Below are 20,283 nucleotides of genomic sequence, written 5' to 3' on the forward strand. Positions count from 1 at the left end.
GCTTGTTGGCAACTGCCTATTGAATGCTAGCCTTGCAAAACAAAGTTATATTTTCTATATAAGGGATAGACTATTAAATGATAATCATCAATTATTGATATTTTTCTTCTAGCAGAAGAGGTTGCACGATATTTTTTTGAGGTTTAAGTGCTTGCTTGATATTTTTTGGGGACTTACGCAACCCCCCCATCAACTATCTAATGTTCTGTCCCTAATAGTCCTTATCTTCTATTTGTCAAAGTTTTATTTTGTTAAATCATTCCTGCCCCAAAGGGGGTATCGGAATAAATGTCTATTTTGATACCTGAAATCTATAATAATCTTCCTTTCAAACCATGAGGTGAAGCAAGATTGATGAACGGTCATGATGTGGTCTTCCTGTGGTTATTTTGGGATCCCTGTGTACCGGTGCCAGTATTGCATGCTGGTATTAATTCATTTGAACCTTCCTTTGCACTCATCCAAGTGTGTCGAAATACTCTAGCTTTTTACCCCAAATGCTTCTGAATATTCTCTCTTAACGATGAGTAGAATCGTAGAATATCAAATACCATTACCGATCTCAGTCGACGAATACAGAATAGGTCAGTTGTATGCTGTTGCTGAAGCGAGTAAGAATGAGACTGGTGGAGGAGAAGGAATCGAAGTGAAGGAAAATGAACCCTACGAGAATCACGAGAAGTATGGCAGTGGACAGTATACCTTTAAGGTTATGCATTTAGCGAGTAAAGTGCCTACGGTCGTTCGATGGCTCGCTCCAACAGGATCTCTAGAGGTTCATGAGAAGGCCTGGAATGCATATCCTTTCTGTAGGACAGAGTACAGCAATCCCTACATGGGGGACAACTTTAAGATCTACATCGATACATGGCACAAACCAGGTCTTCCTGAAGACGAAGAGAATAAAAATGTTCATAAATTGAATGGATCAAAATTAAAAAAGAGAGAAGTAATTTCTTTAGATATCTACGATGCACCAGAGCATTCTTCAGACTACAAAGAAGACGAAGATCCGAGGACGTTTCAGTCCAAGAAAACTGGTCGTGGTCCTTTGTCAAAAGGCTGGGAGAAGAAAAAAGGAGACTACCCCTTGATGACCTGCTTCAAACTTTACGAAATTGAATTCAAGTGGTGGGGATTACAGACAAAAGTAGAATCTATCATCGTAAATGCTGTAAAGCGCCTTCTTCATAACTTTCATCGTCAGCTGTTTTGTTGGTTGGATCGCTGGCATGGGATGACGATGGAGGATATTAGAAAGCTGGAGGAAGATACAAAACACCATCTTGACAAGACCAGACATGAAGGAGATGTGAAGGGAATGAAAGTGAATTAATGAGAAAAGATCCAATGACCAAAGGCACATGAACATGAAAAATGGGAATGAGTAAAGAAATGACTAAATGGGATGTATCTATTCACAAGTTTTGTACTGTAACTATATTGTTCAGAACATGGACTGGTATAAATTTCATTTCTTTACAATGATTATTTTGAGTATTAATCCATGAAATATAGCATAGTTTCATTGTAATAATTAGAATTACAAGCTAGAGAATATCTCTTACGATGTAGAGCTGGATGTTAGATGTGTTGTAAGATTTTTATGTTAAAATGACAAGTGATTATGCTTTATATAAAAAGATAAGAGAGATTGAAAAGGAATGTTTATATAATACCTGCCGAAGAAATAGTATATTACACCCTACTGTAGCACCTTATTATAATGTTGAAAGCAAATTGAAATGGAATTCGTGACAGTGTTTTCTTTTTGTTACACTTGTTTTTCTTTTTTGCAATTTTTAGTAAAATAGGTTAGTTATGTCATTCAATTTAAACAAGTCTTTTTTTTCTTAGCTTTTAAAATAAAATATTTTGTTGTGAAATAAAGAATATTAGCTGCTTTATTATTTGAAGTTATGCATTAGATGTGATTGCTTTACCAAAGTACCTGTTATTGATACTGTGGTTACGTTAAAAACTAATGATTGAAACAAGCCTATTCAAGTTTCAATAACAGCTTGCATTTTGCATTTATTTTCATTTTCTTTCAAGATTACTCAAAATATTATCATGGAAAGTAATAATTATTCAAAAACCAATACATGTTGTTTTAACATGAATCTGAGGTGTCAAACTTTTATCACCTGTTTTTTTCTCTTCAAATTTAGCATATCTGACTTTAGCCTGTCCCCAGGGGGATACAGAGGGGCATGGTTATTGAAATGGCGAATATAACAGGTATGTTCTACACAGTTTCCCACAATTGCACTTATTAATTAATTAGGCTAATATATTTAACAATATTTAAATGGAATTGCCTCAAATGTTGGAATGAAGAGTTTTGTTATTTATGTGTAGAGTGCAAATAATATACCCATGAAATAGGATGAAATAGGAGATAGTTAGCGCTTATTTAGACAAAACATAGGAATTCAGTGAGGCATGACAAGGGCACAGGCGTTTACTAGAGTAACAACTCAATACGCAAATGAATAGATACGAAAATGCAAACATGTCAAACTATACCAAGGAAAAGCATTTACAACAAAATATTGTTGCAGTTTTTGTAAGTGTGTTTAAAAATAATTAAAAATGCACGCCCTTCAGTAGCACGTGCACTAGTTTACCCATCATGGCTCGCCTATTTTAACTAATTAGACTTAGGCAACCAAAGTTTAGTAATTAGTTAGCTAGCTATCTATTTCACGGGTATATTATTTGCACTTTATTGGTTTCTGCCTTTATGTTTTTTAGGCCAAGATTTTTGCCAATGTGCAAAATAATAAAAAATTCTTTAAGCTGTTCATCGAAATGTTCAAGTGGTCAACTTACAGAACAGTATCAAAAAAGCTATATGTATTTCAAATATGTGCAGAAGTAAAAATATATATAGCATCTAATCAAGAAACTGGTAGTTATTTATTTATAACACAGTTGATGAATGTTTTGACTGTCAACAAGATATTTTAAGATATTCCTCCAGTCCGGGTCAGATAATAATATGCTCTAACAATGGGAAACATTCCAGGGTTTGACATTTGTTTTCAAAATAGTCCCCTTTACAGTTCCCTGCGCCATCTTGAAAGGTAGCCATGCCTTTACATGGAAGTGAGACAAATGGCAAGCTTGCAATGATAGAGACCTTTTTTAACACCTTGGACAATTATTCACACGGCTACCTTTTGATATGGCGTAGGGAACTGTGAAGGGGACTATCATGAGTTAAAACGCTTGTGAATTTGACAATTACAAGAAAAATATCATTTCTGAAACTTTCTTTTGTGAAAAAACACCAATACTTGTGATAAATGCACACATACAATAATATTGAGAGGATTGCCATACCATTTCAGTGAGATATCATGACAGCATAAAACACAGCCATGATAAAGCATTGACAGCATCAATCAAATAATTGCTCCACCAATCACAGGGCTTAAAATAATGGCCAGTAAGTTGCTTGTCATAATGGCTGGCCAAATTAATTGTAGCTTGATCACACCTGATTTCTGGTTCAACATTAGTCAAAATGACTGGCAAAGCAAAGACTGGACTAGTTCCAATTCTGGGCATTGTACAATGTCTGCCCATTATTTTAAGCCTGGCAAACAATGCTGGTATAGAGCAGAGTATCAGCTACAGAAATGTAAACTCTCAGTAAGTTACTGACAGAAATTCATTAACCTATACTCCAACTCAAGACTCGCCAATGAAATGGTTTACCATTGTTTTTTTGGCAATCTTGATCATCCAATCACACACAGGTTCAATTTAAATATAGTATGTTCCAACAAAATAAATGTTGACAAATCAAGTTTCAATGAGACTTTTTCTTCTTCAATAAGTGAATTTCTAATGGTCTTGTTCAAGAACTGGACTAGATTTAGTTTTCTTTCTGGTCACTTAAGCTGCATTTACACGGTACAGGACTAAATTTTAACCGATCAAAAATTTGACCTGTGCTTAACGTTAACACGGAACTGTCTATTTAAATGTATAAAAATTAAATACATTCTGTTTACAGGGAACAAATTTTTGTTCAAATAGCTTAGTCCCGTGTGAATGGAACCCCTAAACGTACAACATTTTGACCAGTTCAAAATTTGTCTCGTACTGTGTAAATGCAGCCTAAGACTCTAACTTCAACATATAATGTGGACAAAAGAAGTTTGAAGGGAACTTTGTTTCTAAGATATTTAAGTAAATTTCTAAAGGTTTTGTTCATGGATGAGACTATATTTTAGTTTTCTTTCTTTTCACCAAGACTCTTACGAAGTTCCTTGACGTCTTTATCAAAATGTTCTGGGATCAAGGTCCCTTCTGTGTCAAACCAACATGCAACAGACCTGAGGGGAGAGAATAAAGGATCATGAAGAAAATGCATCTTCCTTCACCAATGGATGGGAATTTTATCTAGCAAGGATTCACAATCACAGAAAATGTGTTTCAGTGATTGACACTAATGCTAGTCCACTAGTCTGGGACAAGTAAATATTTGCTCTGGGCTAGTAAAAAATAGGACTGACTCCTCCATAGGCTAGTGTGGTTATTGGATTACTAATATTATCTGGTTGGCTAGCAGGTTACTCTGCTAAGCTACTGGGTTTATAGACTTGCTAGCCCATTGCCTATTATGTATAAAAGTTACTGTTGAGCACTAACATAATCACATACTCAGGAGGCAAGAAAAAAAAAAGATTGATTATAGGTACTAAGCAGTGCATGGCCAGAAGTATGAGGACATAATAAGAGGAGTGGGGGATAACCAATACATTTACAAAATCTCCCCTCCTCCCCCCCCCCCCCCCCCCCATAGAATATTACGTACTTGATCATTGACTGTTCCCTTTCCTTTTTACTGTTTCCATCTTTAAAAGACATTGTCAAGGTGTACATGTGATCATAGCGCTTGAGGCCTGATCTCAATGTCCAAACATGGTCTGGCCCCTGATGAAATAAACCAGAGAAAATATCACTTTTAGCCCTGAACAAAAGAATGTGTATCAGTTTCACATGTCTACATCTACATTTTATTTTGTCATTAGACACCACACCATTGAACTCACACGCAAAACAGTGCATAAATAATGGAATTTAGTATAAATACACAGGTGATTATTGAAAATCTCGCGCGCTGATTGGTCGAGAAACTCAGATTATCAAGCGATAATCACCTCCAGCAATAACCCAAAATGGCAGCCAGCCGCTTTGTTGCTGCTACCGGAAAAAAAGTGTCTTTTATCTTCTTTTTTTCCTTTTTTTGTTGTTGAAAGAATCACCTGTGTATTTATACTAAAACAATTATTCACCTCAGGCTCAGTGAATATTGGGAATAATAACCTCAACTTTGTTTCGGTTATTATTCCCCAATATTGACTTCCCTTCGGCGAATGATTGTTAAATAAATTATAATTATGAGCAGTAATACTTACAACACCAGCATCGTCTTTCTCTACAGCAAACAAGATATAGTTTTTCTCTTTTAGTGTTGTAAAAAGGGTTAGAATACCCATCAGTACAAAATATGTGAACAATGTTAAGGAAAAAAATTCCCATAAATTATGGAAAGACAAGAGAAAAAATATTTCCCTCTCGGCTTTGAATTAAAACAAAGATGTACATTTTGGGAGGGCAGGATAGTTAGGAGTATTGCTTCATTGATTACAGAAGCCAGGGATATTGACTCACATCAGATTTTTCCTGTCATTGCAAATAGGGTAAAAGATTGTCAAAAACCAAAATTTCCAATGCTTATTACCAAAATGGCCAACGCTTATTACTACTAAGACTAATGATAGTCAAAATGGAATTTACGAATAATTGATTTTTGAGGAGTGAGAAAAACCTGAGAACCAAGAGAAAAACCCTCACATTAAAACACTGAGTATGGAAACTGAATTCTGGTTGCATTGTGTATAATGAGAGGCTAGTGCTCTCACTGCTACAACACTTGTGCACCCCGACTAAGCTATTTATATGAAGCATCAAAGGATATGCAACAACACAAAGGATAAGAACAGGTCTGGAGGTTGGGAATGGGTACAGATAATCATATGCTAAGGCACCTAAGGCAAACAAAACAGAGACGGTACAAATAGCAAGTCTAGTATCTGTTACACTGTGATCTTCCTGGTAGCCATAACCTTCCGTCAACACCTGAGAACAGAAGAACACTCTCATTTAGATGTCACTTTTTGATGTTAAAAATAGATTCCTCAAACTTCATTATTTTGCACATTCTTGAAAACTTATATACCCCTATGTTTATACCAAAAAAATGGACTTGGGATAATATGAAGTCTCAAAATTTTTTTACCTTGTCACAGGGTAGGGGATTGGAATTTCCAAGGGGTGGGGAGGGTCTGTTGAGGGTATATTCTGTCATTCCAGAAAATATCCATAACTCCCCCATGGACATACATTGTATTTACCAGGAACAAAGTAGAGCTCTAGCTAAAGAGGGTAAGTATGGTGTCTAGAACATTAGGGGCTGAGGGGAGAGGGATGAGAGGGAGGACACAAAAAAAAACAACATTATCACCAACAGTAAATTATTTGAAAATTCTTTAAAAAATGGTAAGATAACAGCTGGTAAGATGCCAGAAGTGAATACATGTATCTTAATTCTCATATCCAGTTTTCCGAGGAGCTCTTTCATGCCTGACACAGGGACAGTGGAGACAGGGGTGCTTTACCTTTTCCCACACTATAGCCTCTTATACTTTCCAATCTTGGCCCCCCCCTTTTTTTCCCACTTGTCTCTTATATTTCCCAATCTAAGCCCCTCTCTTTTTGGGGTGGTTCGTGGTGTGACACATCAATTGTGAACAACAGCAACAAACAAAAATAAACAATTCTTATAGTTCCAACCTCGCGTCTGAATAAATAACTATGAACCACTGATGGATAAGAACAAATAAATATACTTTTGGATTGGAATCAGGAATTCAAAAGGTCAAACAATAAAAAATGAGATACGCTGACGTGTTCTTAAACTTGGCACATGTGATTAACACAATTCGGTACTTTAACCTTCGTTTTTAAGCTTTTTTGCAAATATAATGAGGGAGAAAAAATTGAGGTAAAAGGAATAAATTAAATATATTTCATAAAGTTAGTAAAAGAGTAGAATTGAGCCAGGTTTGCACACCTTTTTTGCTTGATCATCTAGAGCGTTCTTCACGGCGTTTCCATCCCATTTGTCCACCTTGACCGGCTTGTCTGGGTCATTAGACTAAAATGAAACCCAACAGATAGTATTAATCCCTGTATAAATGATCAATATATATGAATTAAGTCATTATTAAACAAGTGACCGACCATCAAAGAGCTTAGTCCTTTCTTTTTGCTTCCTTGTCCAGACGCCATTTTGAGGTTTTTGTAATAACCCAACCTCGTTCCCAGGGCCCTCTCGGCCCGACTCCAAAACAAAATGGCGCTTCCATGGATCCCGCTGAACAAAAACACTTAGGCGCACATCATAAATATGTAGGGAGGGGTAGGTGGGGCAATAATGTCCGATAATAGCTTGAATTTGTTTTCGATTGCCACGAAAATCAAAAACTGCCGGCCATTCAATCTGTGAGCTGCAGTTTGTAATCATGAGAAAATTTTGTGTGCAACGCTAGGGAGTCGTTCGTATTTTGTGCGTACCCTCTCCTCTCCCTTCTTCCCTGGACAAATTTTGGTAGTGGACAAGAAACCGCAAAGGAGCGTGGTCACACTACACACAAATATGTGTATAAAACAGTGAAGCATATAAAACTGTCTGAAACCGTGTTTAACCATTTAATACAGGAAGCAAGCACGAGGAAAACGTTTGTCGCGTCTTGAGACTCGTGGTTTTTTCTGCCTGGGTTGGGGGGGGGGGGGGGGGGGGGGGGGGGGAATCTCATCTATAGTGCGTCCATACCGAGTTACCTTTGGAGGTTTTAGCTGTGGCTGCCGTTGTTGGTTTCAACGTACTTCATGCGTCATCAACAGAAATGTTTCAGAATAAGTTTTGAAATCATTTATTTTATTATTTATTTTAGCCGATTTTTATTAGTGAGTTTCATTCATTTATTATTTTTGTTTGTTTGATCACTTAATCCTATTCTATTCAACTAAACATCGAGTCTTTTTTAACTTCCGTATCATGAAACTTTCGTTCATTCTTGTTGTGAAAAAAAACGCAGTCGAATAAGAGCAAATATAATGAAGATTGTTTGCACCAATTCATCATTACCAAAGCTACCTCCAAATCACCTCAATGCGCAAACAGAAAAATCCCAAATAATGCTCGCGCATGATCCTCGAGCGGAGATTTGTCTTGAAACGTCTTGCCCTTCAAGATTAGAAACCAGCTCTTATAATATTTTGGAGACGAAAAAAGAACGCACTCTCGATTCGTGTTTGTCTTGCGTCGTGTTGAGTAAAATACGTCACAGGTATTGTTTTAAAATGTATCCCACATGGAAAGGAGTAGTCATGCGGGCTAAGGCATCAGCGACACAAGCAATTATTTAGGTATGCTGGTCATAGCAAGGGGTTAATCATCTACGGTCTAGGGGCCGACTAACCTCTCCCTTAGGCTTTTGCCGAGCTTCCTGATCAGACTGTAATTCCTCCCGGGGATAGCGGTGTTGGGGTCGAAATCTCTGGCATAGCCGTAAATGCTTTGCGCTGCCATACGACGCTTCAGCATTCGGGTCTGGGAGTATGGTCTTCGGTTAGTTATTTATTTAATCAATAAAGATAAAAAATAATAGTAATCATGACAAACACACTAGCAGATGAGTTTTTAAATCGATGAACATGAAAAGGACGAGAGAAATCCTTATTGTAGGTATACGCTGTTTACAATGACTGTTCTCTCACGGATTTTTCTCTTATTTTTTCATTAAACTCAGAGTTTTCATAATCAAACATGAGGCTTTACATCGTCCTCTTTGTTATTCTGGCCACCTTAAACCAGAACCAAGGGAAAACATTATCTCGTGGCTGTATCTACAAGGGCAAGATTTATCTAGTCAATTCTGTGATGATAAGTGTACCACAGTGCACTGTGATGCGAATGGATTCACAATGATTGAAGATAAATGCTTGGAACCCGAGATAGCTGTTGTACAAAAACCAACTTCAATAACGACCCCTGGATAAAGGTGTAAATTTGAAAATTTGAAAAATTTTCATTATGCACAATAAAGATTAAAATATCTTGGAGTGTCTTGAATTATGAAATTGGAACATATATATCTTTCTAATAATATTTCTAAATTTTTACAACGGGTTTCGTTTGACAGACATAAATTTTATTTTGATAGTTAAAAGTGACGCAGTTACCGAAGGAATATTATATTTAAAAATTATTTTCGCTGGTTAATTTACGCTTAAAAATTAATTTTCAGGATGTCTCTATTTTGGGGTTGGTTCTATCGGTCGGACATCATACATAGCATATATATAGTATATTCATCATAGGTCGGTTATAATAAGCTCCTTGTTTCTATTGGTCGAATAGTGTAGGAGTTTTTCTCCTTATAGGTTTGGTTTAAGATCACCGTACAGGTCGGTTCTACGGTGCGACCACACCGGCATCTGTTCACGGACTTGTTTGATATACTGGTGATGTATTTCAGCAACACAGAGACCTGTTTCTTCGTGACACTGTGCTATCACAGTACCCCATGGATCCACAACCTGTAAATAGAAACACAGGTAGGTCATCAGTGAGTGCGCTACTGAATGAGACAATTGATAAAAATGGCCCATAAGTAGTATATGACGATGATGGTGATGATGGTGGTGGTGATGATAATGATGGTGATGGTGGTGATGTTGACGTTGATGGTGAAAATGATGATGATGGTGGTGATGATGATGATGAGGATGATGTTGATGATGATGATCTAGTAATAAGGAATGTTAGCAATGAGGATGATAGATGATGAAGACAAAAGAAAGAGACCATTACCATAGCATGTCCATAGCACTTTCTTTTGCTTGTAGTTTGTCCTATTTGTGCAGCAGCAACAACATAGCATTGCGTTTCTATTGCTCTGCTTCGTAAAAGAACCTATCAGTGTACAAATAAAAATAAGTGTTTATGATCTTTCATGTATCAACAGGTTGCCCTACAAAGGAAGCCCAAAACCAAATGTTTCATTGTGCTTACCTCCCAATGAGCAGTGCCTGTTGTGAACGTAAATGCAGATGGAAAAGTAAGAATGTCAGCGCCTTGTTTAGCAAGAGACAATGCCATCTCAGGAAATCGAAGGTCATAACACTGTTAAAACTAGTTAAGAAGTTTAAACATGAAAATTCATCAATATAGCCCAAACAATGAAATGATATTTTTAACTCCCCCAATTACAGCTGCGTTTCGTGATTAGAGACTCATTTACTCTGGGTGGCCTAATTTCAGTGACAACATGCTTTTAAATTTCTGGCATTAAAGTAAAGAACATGAGGATATATTAAGCAAAACTAATTTGACGGACAATCAATAATTTGAATATCAAATGACACAAGCAAAAGATACAATTGCCATTCCAACTTTCCCCACAGGGGTAGTGACAGGAGGAACTATCTCATTCCCAGGAATGCAGTTAGCACTTTCTTTCAGTTTGGGGCCATCTTTTATGTCAACATCAAACAAGTGAGCTTTATCATATGTGGAGACGATTTCACCATTGTTGTCTACTATCACGTGAGTGTTAGATATACGGTTTTCATCGTCTGTGCTCTAAAATGAAAAACAGTCCATTCTGTTAGTTATTGATCTTTGATTTTTATATGCATTATTTTTCTGTTGATCCATAATACAATAGTGAGGGTGAGAGTGGGCATGGTAGGCATGGTGGGTACGGATGAAGGTCAGCTACTATTTGGTTTAACCTAACATTTTTTTAACAGCATTTCACCCCTTAAATAGATAAGTCAAATTAACCAAATATCATTATTCTTGGCTAACTGACACATCTCTTCAGGGATGGAGGGATGGAATGACGTCCCCTTTGGCTCCTCCCCCTAGACCTTTCCCTCATATTATCACATAAGCAGGTCATGGTATTACCTTGTTATGGAACCCACCCAATGATAACCAAATATCATTTTCCTTGGCTAACTGACACATCTCCTTCATTCTTGGCCCTTTGATGCTTTGAGCCATGGCCAGTGACTCTTGTTTAGTCTCACCCAGGTAATCATATGCTTCTGGTAAAAATACCATCTAAAAATTAGGTAGAAAAAGTCTTGAGAGTGTAAAAAACAGAAAGCATGTGACCAGGTTTGGTAATGTGACAATAACACCACAGGCAGTGAGGGGGTTGCACTCCTGGGTAAAAGTATCAGGGAAACTCGTTGTATCATTTGGGGTGTATTTTTTTAAATTTTACTATATTATCATTTCTGTGTGCTGTTTTCAGGGAATCTATAAACATTTATAAAAACATATCTTTTAGGAGTATTTTGGAAAATGTCAAATCTAAGCTCTGAGGTTGAATCAAGATATATAAATAGCCAATCCTAATATTAATAATTATTAAAAACATGGAAGCATGGGACTGGAATAGGAACTTGGACTGAACACTGGTAAACTGGATTTTGCAATAAAATCAGTTAATCAACTTAATTTCTTTGCCAAAATATGTTTTAATGGGTACTTAACATATACCCATAGAATTTGAGCAAAGAAAAGCAGCTTTTAAAGTGTTTCGATCCGGAGATCCACTTAACCGAAGTCCAATCCATGGGCCATTCCAGGACACGATTCCGGATTTTCCAACTTGAAAATTCCTTAAAATGACAAACTTAGTTAAAATAAAGATAAATTAGCAATTTAACTACAGTTTGTTGAGGTGAATATTACAATTTGACTGCATTAAAGGGTAGTATTCCTAAGTCATTGAATTGCCTTATTGCACCTTACATTAACACAAATCAACCCCTCTTGCCTCCTCCTAGGGGTGTTATTCAATCAAAGTTAACATGCAAAAGGTTCACCATCACTGTTCGCAAGCAATCACAAGTTCTTCTTCCACTGGATTTCAATTGGAATTTAGAAGTTGATCTTTATGGAGAGAGGAAAGCCGGAGAACCCGGAAAACCCAGAAGCACAGGAGAGAACCAACAAACAAAACAACTCACATGTAACACTGAGCTTGTCAAGACTTGAACCCAGGTCGCATTGGTGAGAGGTGACCCGGGGGGGACTCTGGGAAAAAAGTACCGGGGATGCTCGTCGGAAATTTTCAAAAAGACCTCTAAAAGATACCGGAAGTCTTTAAAAAAGGGCGTGGCTGAATGATTTTTAACCCCTAAGAGATACCACAACAAATAGTATTAAATTTCATATAAAAAGCGCCTAGGATAAGCCATATTGATGCACGCTTCTCTCCTTTTCCGACACCCTAAGACATACCAGAAAATGCTGATTTTTCGCATTTAACACCCTAAAAGAGAGAATTTTCACCCCTAAGAGATACGACAAGCATTCCCGGTACTTTTTTCCCGAATTCCCCCCCCTCCCGGAAGAGGTGAGCGCTCTCAATGCTACACCACCCATGCTTCCCTATCAGATTTGAACTGGTTAATGCTGCATTAGTCCAGCTCTAAGAACTAACATCATTTTAGAACTCACAGCTCAGATTAATCAGTTTGACTTAATGGAAAGGGCCCTAAGCTTGACAAGTATTATATTCATATACTTAAATAATGTCAACACAGAAGAAATATGCTGAAAAAACCTGTAGACAAAGTTTTGCAAAATTTCATATTATTGTGAGCTTTCACTGATTGCATTCACATCACTCATAGTGCATTTTGGGCTTGGTATACAACAAGCCCAAAAGTATACATCGCAAATTAACATAATTTCTTCTTCTACTAAATTTAATAATGCTATTAATTAAATGAAATAAGCCAATCTATACAACTTGCAGTTTTGATAGCTAACACATGACAGGTAGTATTTAACTGTCATTTAAAGGCTGGCAATGAATTCATTCAGCTGATTGATACCAATAATGACGATCATGATGATGATGGTGATGACACGATGGTAGGGTGGTGGTGATGGTGATGATGATAGTGGTGATGATATGATATAATGGTAGGGTGGTGGTGGTGATGTTGATGATGATGATGATGATGTGATGATATGATGGTAGAGTGGTGGTGATGATGATGATGATGATGATGATAACAATACTGCCAAAACATTTAGCAGAGAACAAGACAGTGTTCCACTGGTTCATAGTGCATAATACTTGAAGTCCACTAACCTTTGCTCTTCTTGCTTTTGCTCTCTCAATCAAATCTTTACAAGTCCTAAAATTAGCGTGTACATCATTCTTGGATGTCATTTGACAGACGGCAATGATGTGAGCATCGAGATATTTCCCATCGCTCGCCATTTCTCTTCCTAAAAGCTGCTTCTTTCCTAGACACAAATTCTTTCTACTGGAGGATTCTTTACTATTTGTGTAGAAAATTGTCCTTATTTGATTCAAGTGAAAATTATAAGCAGGTGAGATTCTTTTAAAGAGATTATGAGATCGTTTTAAAATCCTGAAGTTATTGATAAATGTAAACGATTGCAACATTTCACAGATTAAAATACAGGAAGTATTTTGATCTACATCTCGTCCGCCATGCTGGACGTGTGATGGACAAGGAAGCCTGGGGTCGATTCCAAACACGTGTTTTGATTCCAAAAACAACAAGATTCAAGAAAGATTATAAGAGATTCTTACCTTTTAGAAGTATTTTTTTCTTGGATCTGTGTACCTTTGCTTGTAATGACAGGTGGGAACGTGTATAATCGGCCACGATCGGTAAATAGACGTTTAATCTGTCATTTTTTGCTCAGTCAGAGCTAATTACTCTTATGATGAAATAACGTTGCCAATCATGATTTTTTCTCTCCATTATCTGACTTCATTTATCAATATTACTGTGTTATGAAATTATCTTAGTTGTGATATATCATTGAATGCTCTATTTCTAGGCCCTGCAGAAGAATTTAAAGAGAGCTGGAAGAATAAAAAAGCAACAAAAGAAGAAACAAACTAGAGCTAAAGAAGGACGAGTTGTAGATAGTCTAACAACAACTCACATACTGAGGAAGACCAAGTAAGGCCTTGAAAAGAAGTCTTAGATGAAGGGGATAGTCTACATAGATACATACTTAATATTAAGTATAATTTTTAGGGGGAGGGGTTGTCTTACCAACAACTATCCATTATTAAAGTTCCTGATATTAATATGTTGGACGTTTTTCAATTGAGGAATTAAATTACTAAACCTCCACCTTTTGAGATATTGCATTCTGTTCTAACCCACAAGGCTTTTCCATTGTTGGAGAGTAGGATGTTTATCATTCATTTTTTTCATTTTTCAACTCTTCTTTTAGAACCAACCCATATGCAAACATAACCCTGTCAGGAAAGAAGAAACGACTGTTGTTGAAGGAAATCAAGAGAGAAGAGAAACAGAAGCAATCAATGGAATTAGAAAAACCAGGTAAAATGTTGCAACCCCCCTGTCTCCCTCTATTCCATTTCCTGCCAATTCCCATCCATTTGACTGTAACACCGCCTCTAAGGCTCAGGTCAAACGTCAAACTTCACATGAGCCAAACCTAATTGAAAAAATGGATAACAAGGTGGTCTTCTTTGATGTCATTAGGTTCAGCTCATGTGAAGTTCGACATTTGACATGAGCCTAAGAGTCTCCTCAACAGGCATCATTGCTTTTACTTTTGTTGGTGCTTGGGATCCTTGTGTGATTTCACATCACTTTACACACCACAGGAAACCCACAAAGTATCAATGTCAAAACCCCCAAAGCAGAGACATCTGCAGAGGAGGTCATGTCTTATCTTCCATAGGGTAATTGTCTGACAGGTTTTTCTTTAAAATTGGGTTCCCTGTGAACATCCAAACCTCAGGAAGCCCAATGGCTAATATCTTTGTTTGTGGGTTTTAGTTGAAGAGAAGAAAGAAACAAAGACTGCAAAGAAAGAACCTAAAGGAAAGGAGAAGATGGATCTAGATTGATATTCACATGTCATCATATCCTTGAATGACTGGACTAATAGGTTGTTTGCATGATGGCATCATTTTACTACCACTGCCAAAATGCTTTGCAAATTTTCTCGTATTTTAATGAATCTATTCCCTTTTGAGAATAGCAAGACAATTTATTGGTCCTAATTAACTGAACAAAAAAAAGTGTACTAGGGATCCTTGTAGTGGTAGTAAATGATGACATAATGAAAGTCTTCTATTGGAAAGGTTGGCAACCAGCATTCAGTTTTTGCCGTCATCCATCTTCTTTTGGTCCATAGTTAATAGGAACTGTGTCCAGAACTTAATAACGAAATTTATGACCTTATACTCGGACCATTATTGTAGTTCAGGAGGGGAGTGACACTGGGACAAGAGTCATGTTCATAGCCAATCAAAACTGTAAATAATGAACATTATTGAAATGGGGAAACCTACTTGTCAATCATTTTGTGTAATAAATTTTTCTCAAATCTATTGTATTTTGTTTTCTTGGCATTGTATATTTACAACATATTTCTATGAACATTTGACATCAGCTGTTTTCTTCATGTTGCCCTATTTTTACCCCTGGTAAAAGTGTTGGGAAACTTGTCAGAAAATGTCCAAAAGAAATGAGAAGCATTCTAGAACCTTTAACATAGGATTGCCCTCCCACATTGGCATCCTACCCAAAAGGATGGCAGGCCAACATTTCTCTTGGTCAGCATCAAGCTTGGTCCTACAGAGAGAAAGGTGGGCTCTGTGTACAAGATTGGATGACAAGTGATGATCATCGCTGGGTTTCCCCATGTCTTCAATTTTTAAATAAAGCACAAAATAAGAAACCAAATGAAATAACATACCATTTAATTCACGCTTTCATATATTACTATTTTGTTATATTTTTGTTTACAAAGCAAAAATAAAGTGCAGCTTCTTATGTACAGCAAATATTCATAGATTCATTATTACACCCTACCAAATTGTTAAAGTCATTACAAAATATTAATGTCCACAAAATGTCCTTTTTCATGGAACTTTGCAGTTGTCGCAACTTGTACATGCACCCTAAAGTCATAGTAGTACTGTGACATAGCAGACTATTTAAGCCTTTAAAAGGCGGTGCTCAAGAAAATTGGTGGCTTATAAGAAAACGACTCAAGGAATAACCTTGTTATGCATAACAACCTCCTAAATAAATATCACAGACAACGACGTAGATAAAACGTCATTCACTGTCAGCTGCCAATGTCTCTTCTGGAATCCTTTCTTCTCTGGACAGCATTCATTACCATAACTGTCTCGGATAACAACGAATCAAAGATAGCATCAGCAACTTGGAATTTCACAGCTAGTTCATCATCATCATAGTCAATCCACTGCGGTTCTTCCTCCCGCAGTTCTTGAATCAAAATAGCGTCCACAGCGTCCTTTTTGCCAATTTTTAAAGGCGTTTTGCGGCGTAGGGATTCGAGACTTGGTCTTTCATTGCCTAAACCAACTAAATCAAGAACTCGTTGCTGCACGACTGGTAGATAGTCATGTTCATTCATCATGGGGGAGAGACTGTGGTAGAAACGATTCTTTCTTCTGCGTCTTGGTTTCATCCATGAGGGATGGGAGGGTGGGGACTCCTCGTTCAGAACATCCCGGAAAACTTCTCCAGTCAAATCAAATATCTGTCGACGATACACTTGTTGGATTCTTCGATCAGTATCGTTATCGTCGACATTAGTCTCAGAGAACTCTGGTGGTGGAGTGACGTTACCTAAAGACCTTCCCGCCTTCTTGCGGTTGTAGAACGTCAATAGAGAAGAAAAAATCATCTCCTTGACCTCGGAACAGTCATGGGGTACAACCATAGGTATAGTCTGACCGCGTGGAGGTTCATAAACCTCTTTATCGGACGGCAACTCAAGCGGTTTATTCGAGACGACAAAATCATTATCTTCGTCGTCATCATCACCAAGTTGATCACCCAGCTCATCATGTAGTAACTTTAACTGGCTAAGTTTATCTGCCAGTTCGTTACCATCAAAGGCTGCGGTGTCTTTAGTTGGGCTTCCTGGTGGACTCTGATGCTTGGGGACGCCATCTGAAAATCGATGAACGGCCATAAACTTATCAAGCCCTCGTTGTGGGCTGAGCTCTGGACTATGAACAGTTCCTTCACGGGTTTCCTTTTCCCTTTTCTTTTCATCCTTCTCATCCTTTTCGATTTGTTCCGTTAGTTTCAACTTTTCCTGTTTCTTGCGCATTAATGTAATCATCTGTGATGCAGCTTCCTTAAGTAGGTCCTCTGACAGCTTCGTGATCACACCTTCGCTTTGCACTTGTTTGTCCACTACAACAGGTTTGACAGGTTCTTGCCCGCCATCCTTCACAACAGGTGCCTCGGTCTTCTCCTTCAAAGTATCGATAGTAGGTTTCAAGTCTAGCCCAGGCATGGAATCTTCATCATCTGAGAATGATAGACGTTCAGATATCGATACATTATCTGCTTCTGATATCTCTCCGGTCTCTTCAGGCCATATGCTAGCCTTTTTTTCTTCATCAAGCACGCCCTTCCCATCTTCATTATCTTTGGATTCAACTGCTTCTTTCCCCCTGACTTCTTCTATGTTGGGTTCCTGATGTCTATCGTACAAACCTGTGACGTAAGTCACAGCGTCATTAATCAACATGTTCGACAGTTCATTCGATATTTTATCTGCTTGCAGTGTTTGTAGTTCCTTCTTTTCCTCGTCTTGTTGTTGCTGCTTAGTCTTTTCTTCAACCTTGTTGTCGATCGAAGCCTGTTTTTTGTCTTCAGAAACAAAGAAGCGAGGGATAACGTCATCACTAGCATCACTTAACGAACCAGACTCTAGCGACTGGTCTTCTTCTGGAAGATCTTCTGCTATACTGTCTTCATCTGTAGCCTCGCTTACATTAAGCGTTGGCACCAAATAGGATTCCTTGGGTACCTCGTAGGATTCCTTGGGTACCTCGTAAGATTCCTTGGGTACCTCGTAGGATTCCTTGGGTACCTCGTAGGATTCCTTGGGTACCTCGTGAGATTCCTTGGGTGACAGCTCATCTTTGCCTTCGGAAGACGACTCTTCAAAATCAGGTGAATAACTACTTGAACTTTTAAGGGATCTTTCTTCAACACCCAACGTGTCGTCTGGTTTGGATTTCTGAGTCTCGGATGGCTCAAAGTCTGCGGAGTAAGACGGCCCAGCAATATTCTCTGCCAAGAGATGGTCTTTATTATTTTCGTCTTCACCAACTGAAGGTTCGAAATCTTCAGAATAAGATGGCTGAGGTGACGAAGGTCCATCTACAGCAAGATTTAATTTATCATCAAGACTAGCCTGTCTCTTTACATCGTCTTTCAGGGAGTCCTTGAGGATGTTTTCTGGTATATCCTTGGAGTCGTCGAGGATTTCTTCTGGTACGTCCTCGGTGATTGTACCTTCACTACCGACCTCGTCCTCCTCCTCTTGAGTCTTTTCTCTCTCTTTTGCTTCCACTCCAAACAAATCATCCTTGTTATCCTTTGACTTCTCGATCTCTTCACTACCAGCATCCCTGGACTTCACTTCTTCCTCTTCTTCCTCAATACTGATCTGTTCGCTTATATCTTCTTCAGTTTTTTCATCATCTTTGTGCTCGCTCTCAAAGGTGTCACTGTAGCCCTTTTCCGAGGCAGCTTTGGAACGATCACTTGTATCTTCTGGTTGTGCTTCAGGAGACCTGGCTGACAGAACCTCTGGAACAGACCCTTGTTCAGATATTGCTGCAGATTCACATGACTTAAGGTCAGCTTTATTAGAGATGGTCTGAATCTCGCTTGTCTCGCTGATAGAGATGTCCTCAGCCGTCTTGGCATCGTCTTCTATCTCTTCTGTAAAAGAGCGCAGGGTGTGGTTAGACAGATCCTCAACCACGGACGCAGATCGATCACTGATATCAAGGTCTTTGACGTCACTAATGGTCTTAGCCAATGATTTGCTGTCCAGAGAGTAGTGATTCTTAAGTAAGCCTTCACTAGTGTCTGCTGGCACTGAATCTTTATCTTCTGCGTACACCTCGTGCTCACTCGGTGTCTTGTCATGCGATCCTTCCTCCTCATTTCTCGATGTCTCACCGGGTGGAGTATAGCTACCTTCACTATCGACCTTGTCCGAGTCCTCTTCACGTTTTGTTTCCTCTGGGGTCGATGAAGGTTTTGCGTCGTGTTCAACAGTGATACTTAATGCTCTTGAACTTGGCTGGGATAACGTTCTGCCTTGTTGGGTAGCCTGTGGTTCGGTAGGAGTGGGTTCGTCCAGTTCGGCTTTCGTTTTTTCAATCACACGTTCAACAGCCTGGAAAGAAAATAAGTATATGACCATTAGAGACACAAGAACACTCAGTTTAATACGCGCATCGCCATGTTTAAGCCATACGTTGTTATCACAACATAAAAACATGACGATGACGTCCTTAAGCGCACGAAAACGCATTATTTAACGGCACAGCTCACGTCGCTCCGTTTCTCTAATCATTGGACTCTAGACTCTAGACACTGCTAATCAATGTTAGCGGCTGACATAAAAACACCTTGGTCTTGTGCGAAAACAACCAAGTGATTTACGAAAAATCTCAATAGAAATTAAAAAATCCAATTTTCTGATACCGTCAGTTTTTTTATCATGGTTTTGACGATAGTTTCTAACATTATTTCCCTAACGATTTGAATATTTTCAAGAGAAAATGAAGTTTACTTTACCTGGAGTTCTTTTCTTAGTGTTTCTTCTTGTTCCAACAACATGGCGCGCCGCTGTCGTTTTCGTTCGTGATACAGTCGTTTTGCTTCTCGTTTTCTTTGTTCTAGTTGCTCCTTCAACTGTCGTACTCGGCTTTCTACATCACTATGATCCGACGCTTCTGGAAAACAAGGCAGCAGTAAATACAATCAGTTAAAGAACTTAGAAGGCACTTAAGCGATCACCATTTGCAAATGAAGGGAATTACGTGTCTGGTGCTGTAAGTGGTCGCTGTTGGAGAACTGGTGAACCTACAGTGTACGACCAAGAGAATTGTTTGTGACCAAGGTCGGATTTTCAAGGCTTCAAACTCTTTCCTTACTATTGTGCGCAGATTGGAAACTGACCCGCAAAAATCAAGAAATTCACATATTCAGCCCGAAAGGTCGTGCGTGTATAATAAATGTTTATTCTTTTTTAAATCCACTGCAAAATACACTTGTATGCAAACTAAA

The 20,283-nt window shown here is 38.2% G+C and overlaps 5 protein-coding genes across 5 annotated transcripts in view; 2 read left to right on the top strand and 3 right to left on the bottom strand.

Annotated features, from left to right (window-relative positions):
- Nucleotides 1–430: 430 nt before the first annotated feature.
- LOC148904893 (phosphatidylinositol transfer protein alpha isoform-like) lies at nucleotides 431–1,907 on the top strand. Its single transcript, XM_089024560.1, has one exon. It carries the CDS (start codon nucleotides 524–526, stop codon nucleotides 1,334–1,336), a length of 813 nt encoding a protein of 270 aa, XP_088880686.1. The 5' UTR covers nucleotides 431–523; the 3' UTR covers nucleotides 1,337–1,907.
- Nucleotides 1,908–2,900: 993 nt separating this feature from the next.
- On the bottom strand, nucleotides 2,901–7,413 carry LOC116294862 (signal peptidase complex subunit 2). The gene is made up of 6 exons (XM_089024561.1): nucleotides 7,324–7,413; nucleotides 7,154–7,237; nucleotides 5,995–6,159; nucleotides 5,436–5,525; nucleotides 4,832–4,950; nucleotides 2,901–4,349 (listed from the first exon to the last, which is right to left on the bottom strand). Exons 1-6 carry the CDS (start codon nucleotides 7,369–7,371, stop codon nucleotides 4,244–4,246), a joined length of 612 nt encoding a protein of 203 aa, XP_088880687.1. The 5' UTR covers nucleotides 7,372–7,413; the 3' UTR covers nucleotides 2,901–4,243.
- A 1,296-nt stretch (nucleotides 7,414–8,709) lies between these two features.
- Nucleotides 8,710–13,645, bottom strand: LOC116294872 (deaminated glutathione amidase). Its single transcript, XM_031702557.2, has 6 exons — nucleotides 13,269–13,645; nucleotides 11,060–11,215; nucleotides 10,526–10,729; nucleotides 10,160–10,270; nucleotides 9,959–10,060; nucleotides 8,710–9,684 (listed from the first exon to the last, which is right to left on the bottom strand). Exons 1-6 carry the CDS (start codon nucleotides 13,587–13,589, stop codon nucleotides 9,523–9,525), a joined length of 1,056 nt encoding a protein of 351 aa, XP_031558417.1. The 5' UTR covers nucleotides 13,590–13,645; the 3' UTR covers nucleotides 8,710–9,522.
- A 27-nt stretch (nucleotides 13,646–13,672) lies between these two features.
- Nucleotides 13,673–15,530, top strand: LOC116294873 (28S rRNA/ribosome and sororin micro-cofactor). Its single transcript, XM_031702558.2, has 4 exons — nucleotides 13,673–13,820; nucleotides 13,994–14,118; nucleotides 14,399–14,508; nucleotides 14,974–15,530. Exons 1-4 carry the CDS (start codon nucleotides 13,785–13,787, stop codon nucleotides 15,042–15,044), a joined length of 342 nt encoding a protein of 113 aa, XP_031558418.1. The 5' UTR covers nucleotides 13,673–13,784; the 3' UTR covers nucleotides 15,045–15,530.
- Nucleotides 15,531–15,885: 355 nt separating this feature from the next.
- LOC116294871 (centrosome-associated protein 350) overlaps nucleotides 15,886–20,283 on the bottom strand; it is a 28,865-nt gene continuing 24,467 nt past the window's right edge. The window contains exons 36-37 of the mRNA XM_031702554.2: nucleotides 19,792–19,949; nucleotides 15,886–19,387 (exon numbers count right to left, since the gene is read on the bottom strand). Coding sequence (XP_031558414.1) covers nucleotides 16,274–19,387; nucleotides 19,792–19,949 — 3,272 coding nt within the window. The 3' untranslated portion in view covers nucleotides 15,886–16,273. The remainder of the gene's footprint in view (nucleotides 19,388–19,791; nucleotides 19,950–20,283) is intronic.

This window comes from Actinia tenebrosa, unplaced genomic scaffold (genome assembly GCF_029948245.1).
Source record: "Actinia tenebrosa isolate PJP-AT-01 unplaced genomic scaffold, QUT_ActTen_1.0 PGA_scaffold9__36_contigs__length_13948895, whole genome shotgun sequence".
NCBI classification, from domain to species: Eukaryota; Metazoa; Cnidaria; class Anthozoa; order Actiniaria; family Actiniidae; genus Actinia; species Actinia tenebrosa.

Excerpts from the sequence above, each read along its gene's own strand:
- LOC148904893 (XM_089024560.1), top strand. The coding sequence starts at position 524 with ATGAGTAGAATCGTAGAATATCAAATACCATTACCGATCTCAGTCGAC.
- LOC116294862 (XM_089024561.1), bottom strand. The coding sequence starts at position 7,371 with ATGGCGTCTGGACAAGGAAGCAAAAAGAAAGGACTAAGCTCTTTGATG. Across the intron at positions 5,526-5,994 it reads TCCTTTGTGTTGTTGCATAT|TTTGTACTGATGGGTATTCT; the intron begins CCTTTGATGCTT and ends TTGTTCACATAT. Across the intron at positions 4,951-5,435 it reads AGAAAGACGATGCTGGTGTT|GGGCCAGACCATGTTTGGAC; the intron begins GTAAGTATTACT and ends TTATTTCATCAG.
- LOC116294872 (XM_031702557.2), bottom strand. The coding sequence starts at position 13,589 with ATGTTGCAATCGTTTACATTTATCAATAACTTCAGGATTTTAAAACGA. Across the intron at positions 10,271-10,525 it reads GGAAAGTTGGAATGGCAATT|TGTTATGACCTTCGATTTCC; the intron begins GTATCTTTTGCT and ends TAGTTTTAACAG. Across the intron at positions 9,685-9,958 it reads AGTGCTATGGACATGCTATG|GTTGTGGATCCATGGGGTAC; the intron begins GTAATGGTCTCT and ends TTCTATTTACAG.
- LOC116294873 (XM_031702558.2), top strand. The coding sequence starts at position 13,785 with ATGACAGGTGGGAACGTGTATAATCGGCCACGATCG. Across the intron at positions 13,821-13,993 it reads TGTATAATCGGCCACGATCG|GCCCTGCAGAAGAATTTAAA; the intron begins GTAAATAGACGT and ends CTCTATTTCTAG. Across the intron at positions 14,509-14,973 it reads AATGGAATTAGAAAAACCAG|TTGAAGAGAAGAAAGAAACA; the intron begins GTAAAATGTTGC and ends TGTGGGTTTTAG.